We start from the raw sequence: 19,288 nt of genomic DNA, 5'->3' as shown, positions 1-19,288 counted from the left end.
ACGCAACCAAGAGACACGGCAGTGCCATTGTCCACTGCAACAGGTTCTGAACATGGACTATTTATGTTGAAACCCAGCTGCGATCCAGAGGATATCACTCCTGTATGTGTGTCTGAAAATAAAGACACTGGTTATGTTGAACTTTCTGTGGTCCCTGCCTATCTGTCGCACTGCACAAACCCCGCTGCACTACAGTATATTAGAAATCTTGCAATTTTTCACACTGGCAACTGGGGCTATTTTAGACTCATACTTGTTCTTCACATAAGTGTTTTCAGAATCTGATTACAATGACAGGTACCACTTCTATACACAGCTTATAAAACAGGATCCACCAGTTACAATAGACAATGTCACAGCTCACCTGAATTTCACTCCCTTCACAGTAAGTTGTGAGCATGCTCAATAGATGAGTTAATATAAAAAAATAAGGTCTGAGTCAGTTCCTTGCTGCAATTCTGTTAACAACGTAGCAGACAAGGCAGCCCACAACCAGACAGGCCCTTCTGGCATTTGCCAGATGGCCAGTCCGGCCCTGCACATATAGAAGATCAAGAAAAGAGAGACAAAGACCCACATCCACTTCCTGTAATCAGTCTTAGTGTACTTTAGGGCGATTTTTCAGGAGTAAGACACAATAATTTTTAAATATAGTGATTGGCAGATTGGGTATTTATCACATCATCTATCAAATGGGATCAAGTTGTCTGAAAATCCAAGGACCGTTTTAATCTAGGATTCTGATACTTTGCAGCATGAAGATGCATTGAACTGTATAGGAGGGAAATGAAACCTACTGTATAATGTCCTCGGATCAGTATATGGTCATTATCAGAGCGAAAACTTAAAGGGACTCTGTCACCTGAATTTGGCGGGACTGGTTTTGGGTCATATGGGCGGAGTTTTTGGGTGTTTGATTCACCCTTTCCTTACCCGCTGGCTGCATGCTGGCTGCAATATTGGATTGAAGTTCATTCTCTGTCCTCCATAGTACACGCCTGCGCAAGGAAAGATTACCTTGTGCAGGCATGTACTACGGAAGACAGAGAATGAACTTCAATCCAATATTGCAGCCAGCATGCAGACAGCAGGTAAGGAAAGGGTGAATCAAACACCCAAAAACTCCGCCCATATGACCCAAAACCAGTCCCGCCAAATTCAGGTGACAGAGTCCCTTTAAGGTCCATATTGTGCAAATGTTATATGTGGGCGGAAAGGAACTGTAATGTCGCATGAAATGACAATCATTGAAGTGAATACAGAAAATGATCAGTAAATGTATGTGTTACGATCCTCTAACAGGGCTCCCACCAATCAATCTGTTGTCACTCTATTGTGTGAACGTATTGATTAGATCTGCATCAGCTTCAACCTTGCTGAATAAAGTGAGAGATTTGGGAAGGAGTGCAGCTCCGGTTCTGAGATCAGCTGCTTTTTTTCATTGTTCAGACTTAATGGAGCAGCTCTGATGTACAGTAAGTGCCTATGAGATTAGCATCAGCTGAAACAAATGAGCAATTTAAAGATGTTTAATGTCAACTCAGATTGATGATTCATAGGGTGCACCGTCAATGAGCAGCAAACTGGAGCCATGCCATTAGAAAGACGGATATACAGCCAGTCCATTTTCCAGACATTATCTGGCTCAACAACATACGGCGAGATATATGGCTAGAATAATGCGTGTAGCGTTTAACACTCACATATCATATAAAATGTCAGATTTTTTGCAGCTCGTGGGAGCACAATATTCTGGACGTGTTTCACCTCCATTATTTTAATATATGTATATTTGGAAGAAAAATACATTTTAGTATCAAAATAGATGATGAATCTTTTAATTCCATCCCGGACTGGTTTTTAGTTAACCCCTCTGTGACCTTAGACGTACTATCCCGTCGAGGTGCCCTGGGCTTATCTGACCCTGGACGGGATAGTACGTCATAGCCGATCGGCCGCGCTCACGGGGGGAGCGCGGCCGATCGCGGCCGGGTGTCAGCTGCTTATCGCAGCTGACATCCGGCACTATGTGCCAGGAGCGGTCACGGACCGCCCCCGGCACATTAACCCCTGGCACACCGCGATCAAAGATGATCGCGATGTGCCGGCAGTGCAGGGAAGCACCGCGCAGGGAGGGGGCTCCCTGCGGGCTTCCCTGAGACCCCCGGAGCAACGCGATGTGATCGCGTTGCTGCGAGGGTCTCACCTCCCTCCCTGCTCCCTCCAGCCCCGGATCCAAGATGGCCGCGGATCCGGGTCCTGCAGGGAGGGAGGTGGCTTCACAGAGCCTGCTCAGAGCAGGCACTGTGAAGCCTGCAGCACTGCTAGTCAGATCAGTGATCTGACAGAGTGCTGTGCAAACTGTCAGATCACTGATCTGTGATGTCCCCCCCTGGGACAATGTAAAAAAGTAAAAAAAAAAATTTCCAAATGTGTAAAAAAAATAAAAAAAAATATTCCAAAATAATGAAAAAAAAAAAAAATATTATTCCCATAAATACATTTCTACATCTAAATAAAAAAAACAAACAATAAAAGTACACATATTTAGTATCGCCGCGTCTGTAACGACCCGACCTATAAAACTGTCCCACTAGTTAACCCCTTCAGTAAACACCGTAAGAAAAAAAAAAAAAAAACGAGGCAAAAAACAACGCTTTATTATCATACCGCCGAACAAAAAGTGGAATAACACGCGATCAAAAGGACAGATATAAATAACCATGGTACCGCTGAAAGCGTCATATTGTCCCGCAAAAAAAGAGCCGCCATACAGCATCATCAGCAAAAAAATAAAAAAGTTATAGTCCTGAGAATAAAGCGATGCAAAAATAATTATTTTATCTGTAAAATAGTTTTTATCGTATAAAAGCGCCAAACCATAAAAAAATGATATAAATGAGGTATCGCTGTAATCGTACTGACCCGAAGAATAAAACTGATTTATCAATTTTACCAAACGTGGAACGGTATAAACGCCTCCCCCAATAGAAATTCATGAATAGCTGGCTTTTGGTCATTCTTCCTCACAAAAATCGGAATAAAAAGCGATCAAAAAATGTCACGTGCCCAAAAATGTTTTCAATAAAAACGTCAACTCGTCCCGCAAAAAACAAGACCTCACATGACTCTGTGAACCAAAATATGGAAAAATTATAGCTCTCAAAATGTGGTATTGCAAAAAATATTTTTTGCAATAAAAAGGGTCTTTCAGTGTGTGACGGCTGCCAATCATAAAAATCCGCTAAAAAACTCGCTATAAAAGTAAATCAAACCCCCCTTCATCACCCCCTTAGTTAGGGAAAAATAAAAAAAAATGCATTTATTTCCATTTTCCCATTAGGGCTAGGGTTAGGGCTAGGGCTAGGGCTAGGGTTAGGGCTAGGGTTAGGGCTAGGGTTAGGGCTAGGGCTAGGGTTAGGGTTAGGGCTAGGGCTAGGGTTAGGGTTAGGGCTAGGGTTAGGGCTAGGGTTAGGGCTAGGGTTAGGGCTAGGGTTAGGGCTAGGGCTAGGGTTAGGGCTAGGGTTAGGGCTAGGGTTAGGGCTAGGGTTAGGGCTAGGGCTAGGGTTAGGGTTGGGGCTACAGTTAGGGTTGGGGCTAAAGTTAGGGTTAGGGTTTAGATTACATTTACAGTTGGGAATAGGGTTGGGATTAGGGTTAGGGGTGTGTCAGGGTTAGAGGTGTGGTTAGGGTTACCGTTGGAATTAGGGTTAGGGGTGTGTTTAGATTAGGGTTTCAGTTATAATTGGGGGGTTTCCACTGTTTCGGCACATCAGGGGCTCTCCAAACACGACATGGCGTCCGATCTCAATTCCAGCCAATTCTGCGTTGAAAAAGTAAAACAGTGCTCCTTCCCTTCCGAGCTCTCCTGTGTGCCCAAACAGGGGTTTACCCCAACATATGGGGTATCAGCGTACTCAGGACAAATTGGACAACAACTTTTGTGGACCAATTTCTCCTGTTACCCTTGGGAAAATACAAAACTGGGGGCTAAAAAATAATTTTTGTGGGAAAACAAAAAGATTTTTTATTTTCACGGCTCTGCGTTATAAACTGTAGTGAAACACTTGGGGGTTCAAAGTTCTCACAACACATCTAGATAAGTTCATTGAGGGGTCTAGTTTCCAATATGGGGTCACTTGTCGGGGGTTTCTACTGTTTAGGTACATTAGGGGCTCTGCAAACGCAATGTGACGCCTGCAGACCAATCCATCTAAGTCTGCATTCCAAATTATGCTCCTTCCCTTCCGAGCCCTCCCATGCGCCCAAACGGTGGTTCCCCCCCACATATCGGGTATCAGCGTACTCAGGACAAATTGGACAACAACATTTAGGGTCCAATTTCTCCTGCTAACCTTGGAAAAATACAAAACTGGGGGCTAAAATATAATTTTTGTGGAAAAAAAAATATTTTTTATTTGCATGGCTCTGCGTTATAAACTGTAGTGAAATACTTGGGGGTTCAAAGCTCTCACAACACATCAAGATGAGTTCCTTAGGGGGTCTACTTTCCAAAATGGTGTCACTTGTGGGGGGTTTCTACTGTTTAGGTACATTAGGGGCTCTGCAAACGCAATGTGACGCCTGCAGACCATTCCATCTAAGTCTGCATTCCAAATGGCGCTCCTTCCCTTCCGAACCCTCCCATGCGCCCAAACGGTGGTTCCCCCCCACATATGGGGTATCAGCGTACTCAGGACAAATTGGACAACAACTTTTGGGGTCCAATTTCTCCTGTTACCCTAGGGAAAATACAAAACTGGGGGCTAAAAAATAATTTTTGTGGGAAAAAAAATTTGTTTTATTTTTATGGCTCTGCATTATAAACTTCTGTGAAGCCCTTGGTGGGTCAAAGTGCTCACCACACATCCAGATAAGTTCCTTAGGGGGTCTACTTTCCAAAATGGTGTCACTTGTGGGGGGTTTCAATGTTTAGGCACATCAGTGGCTCTCCAAACGCAACATGGCGTCCCATCTCAATTCCTGTCAATTTTGCATTGAAAAGTCAAACGGCGCTCCTTCCCTTCCGAGCTCTCCCATGCGCCCAAACAGTGGTTTACTGCCACATATGGGGTATCAGCGTACTCGGGACAAATTGGACAACAACTTTTGAGGTCCAATTTCTTCTCTTACCCTTGGAAAAATGAAAAATTGGGGGCAAAAATATAATTTTTGTGAAAAAATATGATTTTTTATTTTTACGGTTCTGCATTATAAACTTCTGTGAAGCACTTGGTGGGTCAAAGTGCTCACCACACCTCTAGATAAGTTCCTTAGGGGGTCTACTTTCCAAAATAGTGTCACTTGTGGGGGGTTTCAATGTATAGGCACATCAGTGGCTCTCCAAACGCAACATGGCGTCCCATCTCAATTTCTGTCAATTTTGCATTGAAAAGTCAAACTGCGCTCCTTCCCTTCCGAGCTCTCCCATGCGCCCAAACAGTGGTTTACTGCCACATATGGGGTATCAGCGTACTCAGGACAAATTGGACAACAACTTTTGAGGTCCAATTTCTTCTCTTACCCTTGGAAAAATAAAAAATTGGGGGCAAAAATATAATTTTTGTGAAAAAATATGATTTTTTATTTTTACGGTTCTGCATTATAAACTTCTGTGAAGCACTTGGTGGGTCAAAGTGCTCACCACACATCCAGATAAGTTCCTTAGGGGGTCTACTTTCCAAAATGGTGTCACTTGTGGGGGGTTTCAATGTTTAGGCACATCAGTGGCTCTCCAAACGCAACATGGCGTCCCATCTCAATTCCTGTCAATTTTGCATTGAAAAGTCAAATAGCGCTCCTTCCCTTCCGAGCTCTCCCATGCGCCCAAACAGTGGTTTACTGCCACATATGGGGTATCAGCGTACTCAGGACAAATTGGACAACAACTTTTTGGGTCCAATTTCTCCTGTTACCCTTGGTAAAATAAAACAAATTGGAGCTGAAGTAAATTTTTTGTGTAAAAAAGTTAAATGTTCATTTTTATTTAAACATTCCAAAAATTCCTATTAAACACCTGAAGGGTTAATAAACTTCTTGAATGTGGTTTTGAGCACCTTGAGGGGTGCAGTTTTTAGAATGGTGTCACACTTGGGCATTTTCTATCATATAGACCCCTCAAAATGACTTCAAATGAGACGTGGTCCCTAAAAAAAAATGGTGTTGTAAAAATGAGAAATTGCTGGTCAACTTTTAACCCTTATAACTCCCTAACAAAAAAAAAAATTGGTTCCAAAATTATGCTGATGTAAAGGAGACATGTGGGAAATGTTACTTATTAAGTATTTTGTGTGACATATCTCTGTGATTTAATTGCATAAAAATTCAAAGTTTGAAAATTGCGAAATTTTCAAAATTTTCGCCAAATTTCCGTTTTTTTCACAAATAAACGCAGGTACTATCAAAGAAATTTTACCACTATCATGAAGTACAATATGTCACGAGAAAACAATGTCAGAATCACCAGGATCCGTTGAAGCGTTTCGGAGTTATAACCTCATAAAGGGACAGTGGTCAGAATTGTAAAAATTGGCCTGGTCATTGACGTGCAAACCACCCTTGGGGGTAAAGGGGTTAATGTTTCCCAATACACAACGCATAGATGGTGGCCAACCACTATCTTTCCCAGTTCTTCCTTAAATATTCACTCTCCGTATGTTTATTTCATTGTGAAGGCTGTCGGGAGAAATGGCTCTATACTTATTGCCAAAAAAGCATTGGACAAATTGAAAATCAACATATCTGAACCTTCCTTTCCCCAACATCAGCCATTATCACGGCAGTCTGAAGACCCCATTATACTTCAAAACTGAAGTCAAGTGTTTCCATGACTTGGGTCCACTGTGGATGACTAGCATTACAGTGGTTTAATTTTTTTTTTCAAGCGTGAATGTTCAAAATTTTATATTAAAAGTTTGACCAGTTGTATCCAAGCATTGGAACGTAAAGGAGTCCCTCTAACTAACCCATGTAAGGAGATCACACTATAAAACATATAGTAAAACGCCATGGAATTAATGGCACTATAATAAAAAAAAATAATAATAATAAGGGGGCTCTGATGCTAATTTTTCATCCAAACCTTGGAGATTTCGAACACAATTCCTCCATCCCACAAATCCTTTTTTGGAGTCTTTGTACCCTTGAAAAGTGATGTATATGCCAAAGATTGGGGGCTTAAATTCAAATCTAAAAGAACAATCTTGGTTTAATTCAGCAATACATTTAATTATTATCCACGACACCAGAATTAGGGCTTGTTCTCACATTACATGTTTGCCTTTTTTTGCACTTTTTTGCCAGTACCAGCAAAATGAATGAGATTTTGGAAATCTCGTGCACACGCTGCTTAATTTTATCTTGTGGATTTTACCCATTAATGTTTTTTTTTGTTGTTTTCTATTCAAATCTGCAGCATGTCAATTCTTTTAACGTTTTTCACTTATTCAAAAGAAGAGGGAAAAATGCAAGTGAAGGGCAGTGAAAATGCGCGTATTGCAGTGCTTTTTCTGCCGACGCTTTGGTTTTTGGTGCAGAAAATTCCGCTGCACATACTCAAAGTGTGCACATAGCTTTAGGGCACCACAGTAGCTACCTTCACTTGTGATGGTCTAATCGTCTATTGTAAAAGTTATCGGTGATCTAGGGGCAAAACGTTTATTGTCACTAGATCACCAAGGACTAAACATTAGATCACCAGTGACAGAACAGTAACCCATCATCGGGGAAGGTGGGGGAGAGATTACATGGTCTATTAGAAGCAGTATGAACTGTAACATGCTGAGTGGATGGATCTTTTGACACATATATATAGTCAATCCTTCAGGCTGATACATTATCGGGCTCGTCTTCCTGGCATATGTTAGTTCTCCTGTTACTAGATATATCATTCTATAGACTACCTGCAATTTTGCTAGCTAATACAAGTCCATTTTGTCCTGAAATGATCCATGTGTAACAGCCTTCCATACTTGAAGATTCTTCACCGACCACTGCCCATAGCATAATTCCCAATTTATCAAAAATTGAACAAAAAATTGTGCTTTGAGTCAAGGTTTCCAATTGCTCATAAATCCCTTGATCTCTTGACATCCTCTTCCCAAATATTTTAAAAATATCTCAAATAAAAAGAATATTATTGAAAAATGGATCTGATGCCGCTCTGTCAATAACATACAGGCAATCCCTGCATGTGTTGCAGCTGTTGAACAGCCATGAGACATGCAGCCGCGAGGACTCGAAGATATTTCTCCAGCACACCGAAGTCACTCGGTTAGCACACAAGCATGCTCCAATAACACCTTCTCCGAGTACGTTCATTTATCACTAATCGACATATTTTACTTACTGCATATATTCGAGTATAAGTCGAGATTTTCAGCCCATTTTTTTAGGCTGAAAGTGCCCCTCTCGGCTTATACTCGAGTCATTGTCCCAGTGGGTTGGCGGGGGAGGGGGAGTGGCAGCTATCACATCATACTTACCTGCTCCTGGCGCGTCTCTGCATGTCCCTGCTTCTCCGGCGCCCGCAGCTCTTCCTGTGTTCAGCGGTCACGTGGTACCACTCATTAAAGTAATGAATATGGACGAGACTCCACTCCCATAGGGATGGAGCCGCATATTCATTACTTTAATGAGCGGTACGATGTGACCGCTGAACATAGGAAGACGCTGCCGGAGCCCGGAGACCATCTGTCAGTGAGAAGCAGGGACCGCACCGGGAGCAAGTGAGTATAATGGGGAGGGTGAGCATTCCGATATTCACCAGTCCCCGTCCCACCGCTGCACGCCGCTCCGTCTTCCTCGTCCTCTCTGACATTCAGGTCAGAGGGCGCGATGACGTCTTTAGTGTGTGCGCCACCCTCTGCCTGATCAGTCCTTGCAGAGAACGCGGAAGATGGAGCAGCGCACAGCGGTGGAACGGGGGCAAGTGCTGATGTCCCCGCCTGCTCAGGACAAGAGGTCAGTATGTCATTTTTTTTGTCGCAGCAGCATTGTATGGGGCAAATGTTTCTGTGGTGATTCTTATGGGACCATAATCAACCTATGCAGGATTGTATGGGGCATATTATTCTATGGAACATCTTATGGGGCCATAATCAACCTTTATGCAGGATTGTATGGGGCATATTATTCTATGGAGCATCTTATGGGGCTATTATTAACCTTTATGCAGCACTGTATGGGGAAAATGTTTCTATGGAGCATCTTATGGGTCCATAATCATCCTTTATGCAGCATTATATGGGGCACATTTTCTATGGAGAATCTTATGGGGCCATAATCAACCTTTGTGCAGCATTATATAGGGCATTTTTTTGTATAAAGCATCTTATGGGGCCCATCATAAACTTTATGGAGCATTATATGGGGCATATTTTATTATGGAGCATCTTATGGGGCCCATCATGAATTTTATAGAGCATTATATGGGGCCTATTTTGTATGGAGCATGTTATGGGGCCCATCATGAACTGTATGGAGCATTATATGGGGCTCCTGATTCAATATGGATATTCAAAAACACTTAACCTACTGATGTCTCAATTAATTTTACTTTTATTGGTATCTATTTTTATTTTTGAAATTTACCAGTAGCTGCTGCAATTCCCACCCTAGGCTTATACTCGGGTTGGCTTATACTCGAGTATATACGGTGTATTATTTTTCATTCATTATGGTTTTTCAGTTTGTCCTTAAAACATGTTAATTCAAGGTGCTGTTCTGCAGTACTCAGCAGAGGATGCTACATATTGGATGCAGCGCTACTCAATGTGTTTACATCCAACCACTGGTGGAGAATGTAAGAGCTGATCAATGGGGGTGGCAGGTGGAAGACCCCCACTGACCTGACACTAATGACCTATCCAAAGGATAGGACATCAATATATTCTGTGAACAGAGTCAGAATAGGCAGCTTCACAGGAGCGCCAAGCTGGTGACGGGAGTTTTTTAGTGCAGATAGCACGCGCAGCTCCGGCAGGATGCCTCATTAGAGGATAAGACTGGATGAAGTAAAAATGGACAGGTCATATGAAGCGCAAGCGACACAGTACAGCTGGAATTTAAAAGTCTTCATTTAATATTTCCACAACGCGTTTCAACGGAATAGTTCCGTCCTCTTCAGGTGGCAGTTATACATAGAGTAGGACAGGGAAGGTATATAAAGGAAGAACAGCAAATGAAAATGAAGAAGCAATTTCTAAGAACACCCACATAATTAAAAATGCAAATTATAGCTGCACTAACATAAAAAAAAAACCAAACAACACACACATACATATACATGGCTGCACTAGTATAAATAAAGATAAAACCAACCTAAAAACAATTTACACAATTAAAAGAATGTACACAAAAAAATGTATGTACTCAAAAAATTATAACAACGTACATATACATACACATATTATGCAACTTTCTCAATTGTGAGGTTTAACCCCTCAGGGGCCAGCGTGCCGACTTTGAAAATCCAAAAACTCTCCCTTCTTATTAAATTATTGTATCGATCAGGCAAATCCTCTGGTATCTGGTCAATGGCAATAAGTTTTAATTAATTCAAATTCTCTTGGTGCACTAGAGAAAAGTGTTTGGAGAGACTATGCAACATGAACCCATTTCGGATATTATGGCGGTGCTTATTGAGCCTAGAATGCATCATCTGTATCGTCCGACCGATGTATTGCAAACCACAACCACACTCAATTAAATAAATAACGTAACAAGATTGGCAATTTACGCGGCAGTTAATTTTAAAGCTGGTGCCTGTGGTACGGGATTTAAATTCACGCACCCCATTCAATATAGAGACACAGCATAAGCACTTAGAGGTCCCACATGCAAAACATCCCGGATTGGAATTTATCCTGCTTGTAGGGGGAAGTGAGGACTTGAGAGTTGTGTTGCTAGGGGCAACAAGATTCCTAAGAGTTTGATTTTTCCGAAAAATCATTCTGGGTTGTGCAGGTATGTGTGTAGATAGTATGGGGTCCCCTTTCAGGATAAACCAGTATTTTTTAACAAGATTACGTATGGTGACATGGACTTGGTTAAAAGTAGTGATAAGACTCCAGTTCACTAAATCTGAAGATTTACTTGGCCTGTTCTCCCTACATTTTATTTTCTCAAAGCATTTCCTTTGTGTGAATGCTCTAGCCCTGGTGATGGCATCACAAACCAACTTCTTAGGGTAGCCTTTACTCCTGAAATGATCTTTTAGAATCTCGGCCTCCTTAAAGAAATCGGTGTCCTCCGTACAGTTCTTTCTGATCCTCCAATATTGCCCGTAAGGGATGTTTGAGATCTACTTAGGGAAATGGCCACTGGTGAAGCCGAGGTAGCTATTTACATCCACCTTTTTGAAGTGGGTGGAGGTTGAAAACCGACCAGATGGATCAACGTGCACCATGAAATCCAAAAATTAGATCATTATATTGGATATATTAACTGTGAATTTGAGTCCCCAGGAATTAGAATTAAGGGATTGAGCAAAATCAAGTGCTTCCCGTTCAGACCCAGTCCAGATGATGAAGAGGTCGTCAATGAAGCGACAGTACATAGCAATTTTACCTAACGCTAGTGGGGACTGCACAATGAAAACAGACTTGAATACCCCATAAACAAATTAGCATAACTGGGGGCAAATCTCGTCCCCATTGCGCAGCCCCTCACCTGGCGGTAAAAAAGCCCCTTCAAAAGAAAAGACATTATTCTCAAGAACAAACATTATGGCTTTTTTCAAAAACTCCATTTGTAAGGGAGGTAGTTGCTCATCAGTTGCAAAGAATTGAGACACCGCCTCGAGACCCCGATTATGGGGAATATTTGAGTAGAGGGCCTGAACGTCCATGGTTATCAGGAAGCAATTCACTATGTTGGGTAATGCTAAGAGATGATCAATCAAATGGGAGTAGTCCTTAATGTAGGAATCCAATCTAGAAATGGGTATGCCACGACTCTCGGAAAATGGTGACATTTTTTATTTTCTTTACAAACTTTGGATTTTTTTTCACCACTTAAATAAAAGAAATCTATACATGTTTGGCCTCTACAAACTCATAATGACCTGGAGAATCATATGGCAGGTCAGTTTCAGCATTTATTGAACATGGTAAATAAAAAAAATAATTGTGGAATTGCACTCTTTTTTTGCAATTTCACTGCACTTGAATTTTTTTTTTTACCATTTTCCAGTACACTGTATCATAAATCAATGGTGCTGTTCAAAAGTACAACTCGTCCCGCAAAAACAAGCCCTCATACGGCCATATTGCTGGGAAAATAAAAAAGTTATGGCTCTGGGAGGAAGGGGAGCAAAAAAATGAAAGTGCAAAAATGAAAGGGGTTGCACTATTTTTGTCTGTTTCAGCTCATTCAGTAGTCAGATTTCGAGCCTTTTTTCAATGTCAGTATTTTCATGTTACCATATGTATTTTCCCATTGAAAACAATAGGAAGCTTATTCAAAGAGTATTTGAAGCAGTTTTTGTCTTGGATTTTGGAGCAGAATTTAATGCTGAAAAAGTTGAAGAAATACTAATTTCTGGCCATAAAGAAATCAGCACCATAAAAAGTAAGGAAAGTGACAGCTATTACTTCTTGGGAATGTCTAGCATCTCGGTCTTAACGAGAATCCCGATAGCTTTTAAGGTTCAGCTTTTTCACAGCTCGTTAGGGAACGGGATATGTAATTATGTAGTGAAGCAGAGAAAAGATGTAGACAATGCATTGCTGCATACAAACATGCAGGGGCAATTACAGTAGCAGATTATTCCTGGCCAATTATATACTTCATATATACTACACACATACTACACATATATTATAGACACCTACTAAATGCAAACGGTACATTATAAACACATACACTACACACACAGGACCTACAGAATACATGCTACACATTCATTATACACACCCTATACACTACACACTGCACATGCATAATATACACCTACTACACACATACAGTATGCACCAAACAGGTACACTGCACACACAAGTCTCACAGCATACATTATACACCCCATATATACTGCATACATACTACACATACATTATATATACCTTATACACTACACACATACAGTATGCACTAAACAGGTATACTGCACACACACATTTCACAGCTTACATTATACACACCGTATATACTGTATACATACTACACATCTACTATATAATTGTCTAATGGTCACTTCCGTCTTTCTGTCTGTCTGTCTGTCACGGATATTCATTGGTCGCAGTCTCTGTCTGCCATGGAAATCCAAGTCGCTGATTGGTTGCGGCAAAACAGCCACGACCAATCAGCGACGGGCACAGTCCGGAAGAAAATGGCCGCTCCTTACTCCCTGCAGTCAGTGCCCGGCGCCCGCATACTCCCCTCCAGTCACCGCTCACACAGGGTTAATGCCGGCGGTAACGGACCGCGTTATGCCGTGGTTAACGCACTCCGTAACCGCTGCTATTAACCCTGTGTGTCCCCAACTTTTTACTATTGATGCTGCCTATGCGGCATCAATAGTAAAAAATGTAATGTTAAAAATAATAAAAAAACAAAAAACCTGCTATTCTCACCCTCCATAGTCCGCCGAGCCGCTCGCGCCTGCCGCCATCTTCCGTTCCCGGTGACGCATTGTGAAATTACCCAGAAGACTTAGCGGTCTCGCGAGACCGCTAAGTCATCTGGGTAATTTTGCAATGCATCCTGGGAACGGAAGATGGCGGCAGCCGCGCGCGTATCGCCGCAGCTTCGGTGGATCCTAGGGGTGAGTATATAACTATTTTTTATTTTAATTATTTTTTTTAACAGGGATATGGTGCCCACACTTCTGTATACTACATGGGCTGTGTTAGATACCGCGTGGCTGCTATATACTACATAGGCAGTGTTATATACTGCGTGGGCTGTGCTATATATTACGTGGCCATTGTTATATATTGCGTGGGCAGTGTTATATACTACGTGGCTGCTATATACTGCGTGGGCAGTGCTATATATTACGTGGCCAGTGTTATATACTGCGTGGCCTGTGTTATACACTACGTCGCCTGTGTTATATACTGTGTGGCTGCTATATACTGCGTGGGCTGTGTTATATAGTACGTGGCCAGTGTTATATACTGCGTGGCCACTGTTATATATTGCGTGGCCTGTATTAACGCATCGGGTATTCTACAATATGTATGTATATAGCAGCCACATAGTATATAGCACAGGCCACATAGTATTTGTCTGCTATATACTACATGGCTCCTATATACTACGTGGCCTGTGCTATATACTATGTGGCTGCTATATACATACATAAAAACATATTCTAGAATACCCGATGCGTTAGAATCGGGCCACCATCTAGTACATTATATATGTCTTATACACTACACACATACAGTATGCACTAAACAGGTACACTACACAAAAAAGTCTCACAGCATACATTGTACACACCGTGTATACTGCATACATACTACACATACATTATATATGCCTTATACACTACACACATATTACACATAAAGCATACACTAAATAGGTACACTATGCACAAATCAGCTAAGAAGAGCTCAGAAGAACACAGATGAGTTAAACTCCCCTGTGGGACCGAGGCTACAGAAGGCAAACGGTGCAACAGTTTTAATGAAACCCAATTACAAACACTGGGCTACAAACAACCCCTTTAATCTATCAGTGTATTCTTAGCTTGTGGTAGGGAATTTAAATACACTTAGGATACCCACTAAAGCATCAAACTACATGCTGATCTTTCTTTTGTCAAACTTGAACCCAGAACTTAAGGGCTTTGATAATACAACAAGTTTAAAAGTAAATAGCATAAAATGTTCTAAAAAAAAGTCTAATTAAAAACATGATTATTTTATAACCAGTTATCTAGTATCTAGATATATAACTCTCGGGATGATAGCAATCACATTAAATAAAGTCACTTACCTCTAGAACAAGCCACAGTTGTCCCCCAACATACTGATCGGCTTTATAATACATTCCGTAAAACATTACGACATTCGGATGATTTGGAAGCGATTTCAGAATATTATATTCCGCCTCGATCTCTTCATCAACATCCTAAGCGGAAAGCGCAGGGCGTCATCTCAAATGATAATTCACAAAACAGACATTTAGAATGAAATCAGGGTTAATTCAGTCTTATTGACAAAGTTAGCACCTAGTAACCAACTTCTTACATTTCCAGTAAGAATTATGGTTTTACACCAGTTTTTTTTTTGTAATCTGTAACAGCCTCACGATTTTATATTGTAAACTAAAAATTGTTAAATTGATGCAAACACATGCATTTTATAGCAAGAATCTCCGTTTTTTACATATACATTGCATCTGTTTGTGCTGTTTTTGTTTTTTGTTTCTTTTTGTGACCTTTTTTTGGGAAAAAAAAAAACAGATAAAAAAGGATAGAAACTTATGACAGTTGGTATGAGAAAAACCCCTCAGTGCCGGCCGTCACCAAACCTAGCTGCAGGGATGCAAAGGTATTCGCGCACCTGCCTTCCGAGGAATCTGGCAACCGGTGAGTGGTGACAACTTCTTCTTTCTACCGCATACAAGTAGTGGAGCCATTTTTTCTTTAACTTTAAACTTTTGAACTATGCTTCCAACTGTAGTAGCGCTATAAGACACCAATTAGAAATATGTAATTATATAGGGTCTAGAAGGAGGTCGCCAAAATAAGAAGGATGTGAAGTGTATCAAATAGGTTATAATTAGGGAAAATGCTCAAAAATAGAAGGTCATGTGTGACCTGACGAAGCTAAGGGTGAAACGTATCTAGGGGTTCTACACACTTTCCCCCTGTTGGACACATCACTTGATGTAAGTACAATCCTCATCTATAGGTAGACATAGGTCTTTTTTGGACAATCTTAGCATGTAGCTGATAGACTTGGGGATTTGGGCACTTATTTATTTATATCTACCATCTGATATGTGTGTTCCTTTGCATATTATGTGTATACTGTTTCATCTTTTTTGAAGCACTTTGTTTTTGTACTTAGTCATTTTATTTATTATCAATAAACATGTATGTTTTGTGAGACTCTATTGCATTAATTCTTCTTGTGTTGGTATTATGTTTTTAATTAGTGCTGGATCCTACCTGTCCTTTAAATTTGTAGTCTTTTAATCTGGGAGAGGCATGTCTGATAAATATGAGGCTTAGATAACTTGGAGCTTTCTAAAAAAAAGGCATACAGATGGAATGTTTCTTTAAAAAGAAGAGATTGTAGTTAATTAAACGATGTTAAATGAAACAGATTACTCTCCTGATGATGTTAGGTTGCTCTGGCATCAGCTCGGCCTAATGATGTATAACAATGTTATAATTTCAAATTAATTTGTTGACATCTCCATCTGAAATATATATGAATATTACTTTTTAAATATATGGCTTTTGAAATTAAAATTGGACACAACATCGGATCCAGTTTAATCTCCCTGATATACTACCTTAAAATCATTGCTGTGACATATCTGAAATTATAAAGAATAATGAAATAGTGAAAAACATATATATATATATATATATATATATATATCTATACATACAGTATATTAACCCTGTGTATGCTTTTGTATGTGAACACATACTGGAAGCTGCTCAGTGCGGGTGTGTGTTAGCATAGATAGTCACTGAAAAAATGGGGGGTCCTCGGAACCTGGGCAGGGTTTTTTTTCATACCACAGATGCAGATCAGCTCAAAGATATCCCTGTAATTTTCTTTTATTTTGTTAGGGTGTTAGAAGGGTTAAAAGTTTAGCAGCAATTTTTCATTTTTTTCCCCCAAGGAAATTTACAAATCCTATATTTTAATTAACCAATGCAGTTTTGGAGTGACTTTTATTGGACTTTATATTGGAAAATGGATACCTTTATAAAAACCGCATCCATCACATTTTTCAAGCTGCTAGGACATAAGTGACAAATTTGGCTCCACGTGTGTTTTTCCAAAAGAAAACATGAAAAGGATTTTGGAGAGTGAAAATTGCAATAATGTCGACTTAAGGTACCGTCACACTCAGCGACGCTGCAGCGATATAGACAATGAGCCGCCCTAAACTAGATCGCTGGAGCGTCGCTGTTTAGGTTGCTGTAGAAGACGTCAAATGTTATGTTTGCTAATGACAGGTGTTATGAAGGCAATCCAGAAACACAGTGTGCTTAGCGATCAGAGCGCACACAGTGATCTGACAAATACCCAAAAATCCAAGAACGAGCTCTGAGACGTGGAACCTCTGTAGACTGCACACCTGATCCTATCCTAAACACAACTAAAAGCGGCTGTGGATTGCGCCTAACAACTACCTAGGCAACTCGGCACAGCCTAAGAAACTAGCTAGCCTGAAGATAGAAAAATAGGCCTGACTTGCCCCAGAGAAATTCCCCAAAGGAAAAGGCAGCCCCCCACATATAATGACTGTGAGTAAGATGAAAAGACAAAACGTAGGGATGAAATAGATTCAGCAAAGTGGGGCCCGATATTCTAGGACAGAGCGAGGACAGTAAAGCGAACTTTGCAGTCTACAAAACACCCTAAAGCAAAACCACGCAGACGGGGCAAAAAAAAACCACCGTGCCGAACTAACGGCACGGCGGTACACCCTTTGCGTCTCAGAGCTTCCAGCAAAACAAAAGACAAGCTGGACAGAAAAAAAAGCAACAAAAAAGCAAAAAGCACTTAGCTATACAGAGCAGCAGGTCACAGGAACAGTCAGGAGAAGCTCAGATCCAACACTGAAACATTGACAAGGAGCAAGGATAGCAGCATCAGGCGGAGTTAAGTAATGAAGCAGTTAACGAGCTCACCAGAACACCTGAGGGAGGAAGCTCAGAAGCTGCAGTACCACTTGTGACCACAGGAGTGAATTCAGCCACAGAATTCACAACAGTCAAACACAGCAACTCCAGAACGATGCAGGAGCGATCCAGTGACGTAACGGCGACTCACTTCTCGTTCTCGCTGGTTGTTAGCTCCATGTCAAACAGCCGGAGTGTACCGATCCGACACACATCTAGGGGCCCTATGCTCGTTGCTGGCATCATTGCTTTTGATGTCAAACATGATGATACACGCCGACCTGGCGACGAAATAAAGTTCTGGACTTCTAGCTCCGACCAGCGATGGCACAGACAGTGGGATCCAGATCGCTGCTGCATGTCAAACACAACGAGATCGCTATCCAGGACGCTTCAACGTAACGGATTGTTGTCGTTCTCTTTGCAAAGCTGCTGAGTGTGACGGTACCTTTAGTGCCCAGTATGTGTTGCCCAACTGGTGCTACTGGAGAAACATACCCTGCAAATTAATTGGGTCCTTCCACAACAACAGTGCCATACATATGGACGCTGGGGCCACATGCACATGTTGAGTATTTGGTGAGTTTTTTTACCTCAGTATTTGTAAGTCAAAACCAGGAGTGGGTGATAAATACAGAAGCGGTGATGTGTTTCTATTATAGTTTTCCTCTGATTGTTCCACTCCTGGTTTTGGCTACAAATACTGAGGTAAAAGACTGACCAAATACTGCTAGTGTACACTTGACGGGAAAGGATGCCAAAATTTTGAGCTAAAGATGGACACCACTGGAACAGAGGCCAGAGAGAGACCACATTGTCTCCTTCTGCCTCATTATAGTGATTGTTTCTGTTGGGGGTTTCATATAAATCACATTTTTGGGGGATACAGACAGAAACCCCAACATAAGTGCTCACCGTAGAGAACACGATAAATGTGAACTGAGGCTTATACTAATTTTTAGGAGGCAGAATGAACGATTTTGGACTCACGTTGTTCTCACTGAGTTATGCCCCCGGTTGATGTGTCAGTTGGCGGATTTCTCATAGAGAACACCGTAGCATTCAGCCGTGCGAGCGCTCTTGTGTTTGGGAGAGTTGGCTGAGATGATTGTTAGCTGAGAGATCGGCCAAAGCATTATTCAGGTGACAGCCATCTAATGTGTATGGCCGGCCATTCCAATCACAGAATAAATAGGATCAGACTACATAGTGTTTGTTTGCAGTCAATTGCCATGAAGATACATAGATTTGCATAGAGGCTGTAGAAAGAGAATGATAGATTTGGCATCAAAACTATTTGCAAATTGGGTCAGTTTTCTTTTTATACTCTGTGGTTTATATAGAGTAGTATCATTTACTAATTACCACTGAGTAAATGATATGAAAAGTGACCTAAGGAAACGCTAAACTAAAGTAACTTTGGATATTAATATTGTTTTATGCAAGCACAATATTTTAAAT

At 41.1% G+C, this 19,288-nt stretch overlaps 1 protein-coding gene across 1 annotated transcript in view; it reads right to left on the bottom strand.

Annotated features, from left to right (window-relative positions):
* MYO3B (myosin IIIB) overlaps positions 1–19,288 on the bottom strand; it is a 351,459-nt gene that overhangs the window by 321,637 nt on the left and 10,534 nt on the right. Inside the window, exon 3 of the mRNA XM_069733111.1 lies at positions 14,950–15,084. Within this exon, the coding sequence (XP_069589212.1) occupies positions 14,950–15,084 (135 nt within the window). The remainder of the gene's footprint in view (positions 1–14,949; positions 15,085–19,288) is intronic.

This window comes from Ranitomeya imitator, chromosome 7 (assembly GCF_032444005.1).
Source record: "Ranitomeya imitator isolate aRanImi1 chromosome 7, aRanImi1.pri, whole genome shotgun sequence".
Lineage (NCBI taxonomy): Eukaryota > Metazoa > Chordata > Amphibia > Anura > Dendrobatidae > Ranitomeya > Ranitomeya imitator.
Note: the sequence above shows the minus strand (reverse complement) of the source record. Positions and strands in the feature narration are given on the sequence as shown.